Source organism: Mus pahari, chromosome 12, assembly GCF_900095145.1.
Source record: "Mus pahari chromosome 12, PAHARI_EIJ_v1.1, whole genome shotgun sequence".
Classification (NCBI taxonomy): Eukaryota; Metazoa; Chordata; class Mammalia; order Rodentia; family Muridae; genus Mus; species Mus pahari.
This window is the reverse complement of record NC_034601.1, coordinates 16,176,676-16,182,981: the sequence shown is the minus strand read 5'-3', so window position 1 is coordinate 16,182,981 and position 6,306 is coordinate 16,176,676. Positions and strand designations below refer to the sequence as shown.

At 48.8% G+C, this 6,306-nt stretch overlaps 1 protein-coding gene across 1 annotated transcript in view; it reads right to left on the bottom strand.

Annotated features, from left to right (window-relative positions):
• Nucleotides 1–2,918: 2,918 nt before the first annotated feature.
• Ece2 (endothelin converting enzyme 2) overlaps nt 2,919–6,306 on the bottom strand; it is a 16,308-nt gene continuing 12,920 nt past the window's right edge. Inside the window, exons 12-17 of the mRNA XM_029544749.1 lie at nt 5,373–5,476; nt 5,090–5,200; nt 4,903–4,970; nt 4,565–4,755; nt 4,386–4,481; nt 2,919–3,782 (exon numbers count right to left, since the gene is read on the bottom strand). Coding sequence (XP_029400609.1) covers nt 3,606–3,782; nt 4,386–4,481; nt 4,565–4,755; nt 4,903–4,970; nt 5,090–5,200; nt 5,373–5,476 — 747 coding nt within the window. The 3' untranslated portion in view covers nt 2,919–3,605. The remainder of the gene's footprint in view (nt 3,783–4,385; nt 4,482–4,564; nt 4,756–4,902; nt 4,971–5,089; nt 5,201–5,372; nt 5,477–6,306) is intronic.

Sequence of the window (6,306 nt, the reverse complement as noted above, 5' to 3'; positions counted from 1 at the left end):
TAGACCAGGCTGGCCTCGAACTCAGAAATCCGCCTGCCTCTGCCTCCCAAGTGCTGGGATTAAAGGCGTGCGCCACCACGCCCGGCTCAACACAGGGCTGTTAAGGGTAAAGGTGACATATACCTGAGGTTCACCTTGCCTTACTTATATATTTTTTAAAAGATTTATTTATTTATTATATGTAAGTACACTGTAGCTGTCTTCAGACACTCTAGAAGAGGGCGTTAGAACTGTGTTGCATGGAAAAACACCTGTTGCTGGAGATGGTCCCACTCAGTGTGATGGATCTGACTGGCAGACAGATGTCAGCAATTGACTTAGGATATTAACTGTTGGTGATTAGGAGCCCCTGAGTCCCAAACATGTCGTGGTACAGTCTGTCTTGTCTGATATTGAAGGTCCTGGAATCCTTCCCCACTTTCCCCACTCATGAAACAGATGGTGGCATTGTGGACACTTAAGATTTTTCTTCCTGTGAGACAGGGTCTTATATATTCAAACTGGCCTCCAACTCTTTTCTGTAGCTGAGGATGATCTTGAACTTCTGATCATTCTTCGTCCACCTCTTGCCCTGTTATTATTCAAATGAATGCATATCAAAGTAGACATCTTTGTGGAGTCAGCTTTCTTCTTCCACCTCTATGTGGGTTCTGGGGCTCACACTCAGGTTAACCACTGGAGCAGTACACTGGCTCAAATTAGGGGTCTTATCTCACCAATTAGGGGTCATAGCCAAGTTGGCCATGAAATCACAAAGACCTATGAGCTTCTGCCCTTTCCCAAGTGCTGCAATTACAGGTATGTGATGCCACTCTTGGCCTGATCCAGGTCTAAAGATGGCCCCTGAGATCAGGCATCAGGAAGGCAGAACTTTATAGAGCCAAGCATCTCACATGGTCACTACATTCTAACATTACAAATCTTACCCACTGTTCAACAGCCAAGCTCCACACATTATTTATTAGTATCTCTGAGTTCTGGAATTTGCAGAGCCCATAGATTCACTTTCCCCCAGTGTATGGATGAACCTAGTACCTCATTCATGCTAGGCGAGCAGTCTACCATTAAACTACAGCCTTAGCCTTTTACATCGTTTTAAGACAAGGTCTCACTTAGTTATTCACATTGGTCCCTAACATATGCTCCTCCTGCCTCTGCCTCCCAAATACATGGGATTAAAGACCTGAATCATTACACCTGTGTTGAATTTCTTTTTCGAAGTATTGAAGCTGAAAGGTCTCAGAAACCATCTTACCCAACCCACTTATTTTACAACTGCTGAGAAACCAAGACATGAAGAGGGGATGAGCCTTGCCTTGTGCCATACGTTAGTGGACGAAAGAAGCTGGTACCAGAACCAGTTCCCCAGACACCAAAGCTCTCCTCTCCCCAATACACTCTGCATCTACCCTGTGCTTACAGGTTCAGACCTGGCAGTGTGGCTCAGTGGATCAAGACATCTTGTTTCCTTTGTTCGTAACTGCCTTCCCTTGGTAAGCTGCTACCACTTCCAGGTAAGATGACATGGCCCCATGTGGGGACAGTCTGGTCCACTGAAAAACTGGGGCAAAACATAGGTTATGGGCACATCTAAGGGACCAGTGGCACCAGCGACACCAGGAACAGTTATAACAAGCTCTCACCTGTTCCTTGCAAACCTGACAAATTCACCCCTACTCCACCTCCAGGAGCACCCATGTGATTGGAATCTTTCCACTGTTTTGTTCTCCCTCCTGTTTTATAGATGAAGAAACTGAGGCTTACAGGGTGGGCGAGGGGGGGGGTTATAATCATCAGAGCCTCAGGATCAAACCAGATTTCTTTGACTGTAGCAAAGTGGCTAGGGCTACATCATGGGAGCAGAGCTCTGTTAGAACACTGGGCCTGTAGGGACTGGGTGAGCTTGTGAGGTTAAAAGTCAGTTAGCTGGGGGCTAGAGAGAGAGCTCAGTGGTTAAGAGCACTGGCTGTTCTACCAAAGGACCCAGGTTCAATTCTCAGCACCCACATGAAAACTCATTACTATCTGTAGCCCCAGTTCCAGGGGATCTTACACCCCATACACACAGATGCAGGCAGAACACTGATGCACATAAAATGAAAATAGATGATTTTTTTTTAAAAAAGTGAAATAGCTGGAGTCATCAAAGGAAAGAAGCCATTTTATCCTCAGTGCTTGAGACTCAAATTGCTGGTGGCCAAGATATCATTCAAATCAAAAGTAAATTTAAAGAACAATAAAAGTCGGGTGTGACCGGGCGTGGTGGCACACGCCTTTAATCCCAGCACTTGGGAGGCAGAGGCAGGTGGATTTCTGAGTTCGAGGCCAGCCTGGTCTACAAAGTGAGTTCCAGGACAGCCAGGGCTATACCGAGAAACCCTGTCTCGAAAAACCAAAAACAAACAAACAAACAAAAAAAAAGCAAAAAACAAAAAAAACAAAAACAAACAAACAAAAAAAGTCGGGTGTGATGAGTTCAAAGCTAGCCTGATCTACATAGTGAGTTGCAGGCCACCAGGACTATTTAGTGAGGCCCTGTGGAAACAACAAAACAACAACAACAACACACACACACACAAACAAAGCACAAAACCATGCTGGCCTTACCCACTCACTCCCCAGATTCGGCGAGACCCTGGCCACAGACGCCGTAGCCAGCTGCAAACCCTTCCAGCTGTAGAGAGAGTACTTTGACCATGCAGACCCAACTATGCTCCCCTCTTCACTTTTGTTTCCTTGTTCTTCAAAGCTCGGCCCCCTATTTCTTCGAGTAAGTCAGTATGTAAAGAAAATCTAGTCAGTCAGTATGTAAAGAATTACTAGTATATTGGAGCTGCACAGATATTGGCGGGATGAGAGGCTGAGTAAGGAAAACGAAAACTGAAGGAAGAAACAGGCTGGCTGATATAGATCTATTTATTAGCAACGGGTCCTATAAAGGTAAGACCACACCCTTCCCACCCTCTTCCCTGCAAAAATAAACTCTTTCCTTTTCTCTACTCAATCTGCTTTTCTGTTTGGCCCAGGGACAATCAATCATCCCTAAGACACACACCTTGAGACACAGGGAACCAGCACCCACTGTACATACATATTTCTCCTCTCACCCGAGAGAGCCCTTGGCCTTCCACTTGACTTCAGTTGGTCTGTCCTGAAGGGGAGCAGCAGTACTAGGAGGAGCATAAGGAACACAGGTGGGGGGCAGCCTGAGGGTGAGCTGAAGGGAGCTGAACTCATCTCATAGAACACTCAGTATACTGTGGGGGGGAGATGGCTATGCCCCAGGCATATCCTCTTGATCCCCCAAACTGAGTAAGCTTGGAGTCCAAAAGAGACAGACTCATCTCTGTGGGAACTGACACTTCTGCCTAGACTCCCTCCAGGGTGACACATGAAAGGATGTCACAGTGAATGGTGGAATCTCTGCTAGAGGCTCAGGCACCCCTAAAGCAGGGGCACAATGTGGTGGTGGTAGTGGTGGGGGGGTCCTAGATTGATCTCACTTGTAGTGTGGAGAGACAACCATACCAGCTGATCTTCACTCTCTCCTAACTTGGAAGCCCCAGTCCCTGGCCACAGTTGCCCATTTCTTTCCCCACCCAGGTCTACCACACCTCACATAGCTGCCCTGGGTTCATGGGGGAGCCGACAGGGCAGCCGAAGTGCCGAAGGAAGTCTCGGGAGTTGGAGACAGTGCCCAGCACTCGGAAACGGGCAGGGCTGTGGGGGTCGGTCACCAGCCCCTCGTGAGAGCTCTCTGGTGTGCGGACCGAGCACCACACCTGCGGGCCAGGACAGACATGGGGACATATGGTGTCTAGTGTGGAGCGGAGCTAGGCCATAGCTTCAGCTACAGCAGAGCCATCTTGGTCAGGAACCACCACTGCCCAGCTGGTGAGTTCAGATGTCGGGGCCACTGCGGGAGGCTTGGCCAGCTCCAAGGGAGAGGAACATGCCTCCTTAGACCCTTGAAGCCTTTAAAGAGCACGTGGACACTGGGTAACCCAGCATGGGCAAGGCTGTGGGGAAAGACTGAGCCCTTTAAGGCTGCTTGCTGTGGTGTAAAGGACTTGAAGAGGCCCTGCCTGGGTGCTAACTCTGCTATTTATTTTATTCCTGGGTAACCCTTAACAAGCCAGTTTGCATTCCCAAGCTAGAGTTTCTTTCTCCATATTCCTCCTTAGTAACAGGAGGGAATCAATGCTTTTTTTCCACTCAAGCCAGCAGCCCTTCCTATAGAAGATTCCCCTGTCCTCAAGTCTACCTTCATGGGCTCCGGACACCACGCTTTTTCTCAATACACTTCCCTGACACCTTTCCTGCATGACCCCAACTTCTTCTAAAGGCATCCTTCCTTTGGGGGGAGTTCTCCCAAGGGGCCATACCTGAGCAAATCCCACGAAGAAAAGCTGGTGATTGGTGAGCCCCACGGCAGGCAGCGGCTGCTCCTCCCCGTGTTTCCTCAGCCATGCTTTGTAAGCCTGGGTGAATAACAAGCAGCAAGTCCACCAGCCCACATCCCCAAGGACCCTTCTACACAGTCTGGGGAACCTAGGCCACTCACATTGTAAGCAGCCTTAAGGCCCCCATTATCGGCGATGTTTTCCCCCAGGGTCTGGAGTCCGTTGAGCCTCTCCCCATTGACCTGGTACTGGTTGTACTGTTCTTCCATGCAGGCTGTATGGTTCTGGAAAGCTGTCAGTGACTCGTTCTGCCACCAAGGGCGCAGATTCCCTTCTTTGTCATACTCACGCCCTGAGAAGAACTCATCTTTGCAATCCACCCACGGGGGAACAAATACCCCAAACAACCCTAGCCCAAAGACACCAGGATCCCTAACACTTGCCCCCAATGCCCCATATCGCTGTAGTAGTCACTGGGAATTCTAGAATGGGCCCCTACCTTGGTCATCAAAGGCATGTGTCAACTCATGGCCCATCACTACGCCGATGCCACCAAAGTTCAAGGCCCTGGTAGAGGAAGAATGATGAATAAGGTCACAGCAGGGACATTTCCTGATTCCCCTCCAGGTCTTCTCCAAGTTCACCCCCATGACCCCAGAACCCAGATCCTCCTGCCTCAGACACACTTTGGGTGGTTGTGAGCATAGAATGGGGCCTGCAAGATGCCAGCAGGGAAGACAATTTCATTCTTGGTTGGAAGGTAGTAAGCGTTCACAGTCTGGGGTGTCATGCTCCACCTGGGGGAGGAAGAACGAAGCTGAGGGTCCTCACTCTCCTTACGTTCCCCAGCCTGGCAGCCCAGGCCTGCCCTGCCTGTCTCCTGCAAGGGCCTTGAACCACTCCTCTTTCCATCCCCCAAAGCCCTGGTCTACCTCTCTGGCTGCCCCACGTCTGCCCGCTCATTCTCACTGGTCTCGGCTGGGAGGTTTTCGGAGCTGGTCAGCCATCACCTTAGCTGAGAAGTTGTACAGATTCAACATGTTTTGGAAAAAAGAATCTTCAGAGACTTCATACTATGGGAATAGTGGAAGGGAGAAAGCAAGTGAGAACGTGTTGGAGAAAGTGAGAAACCCAGCAGGAGGTTTCCAAGCAAGCCCCTGGCTCCTCCACTGTAAGATGGACATAGGCAGGTAACTGACAGTATTTTAAAGGTACTTATGTTTCAAGGGCTGTTTTGTTGTTGCTTTTGTTTTGTTTTGTTTTTTAAGGATGTATTTATTTATTTTATGAGTACACTGCCATTCTTTTCAGACACACCAGAAGAGGGCATCAGATCCCATTACAGACCATTGTGAGGCACCATGTGGTTGCTGGGAATTGAACTCAGGACCTCTGGAAGATCAGTCAGTGCTCTTAACCTCTGAGCCATCCCTCCAGCCCCTTTTGTTTTGTTTTGAGACAGAGTCTCACTCTGCACCCCAGGTTGGCCTGGAGATAACTATGTAGACAAGACCTTGAACTCAGAGTTCTGCTTTCTGAGTGCTGAGGTTAAAATCATCCTAAGCCACCACACTCAGCTTACAGCCTTTTGTTCTTACGACCCTGTAAGCTGAGTCCTTTTTATTTGTTTGCTTTGTTTTTGTTTTCTAAGACATTTTTGTGTATTCTCGTTGCCCTGGAACTTCCTCTGTAGACCAGGTTGGCCATAAAATTGAAGATCCGCCTGCCTCTACTTCCCAAGTGCTGGGATTAAGGGCATGTACCACTACAGCCCAGCACGGTGAGTACTACTAAAGGCCCATTTGACAGATAAAACTGAGGACCAGATTATATGTCCCGTCCAAGATTACACAGACGTAGGAACATGCCGGGCGTGGTGGCTCACGCCTTTAATCCCAGCACT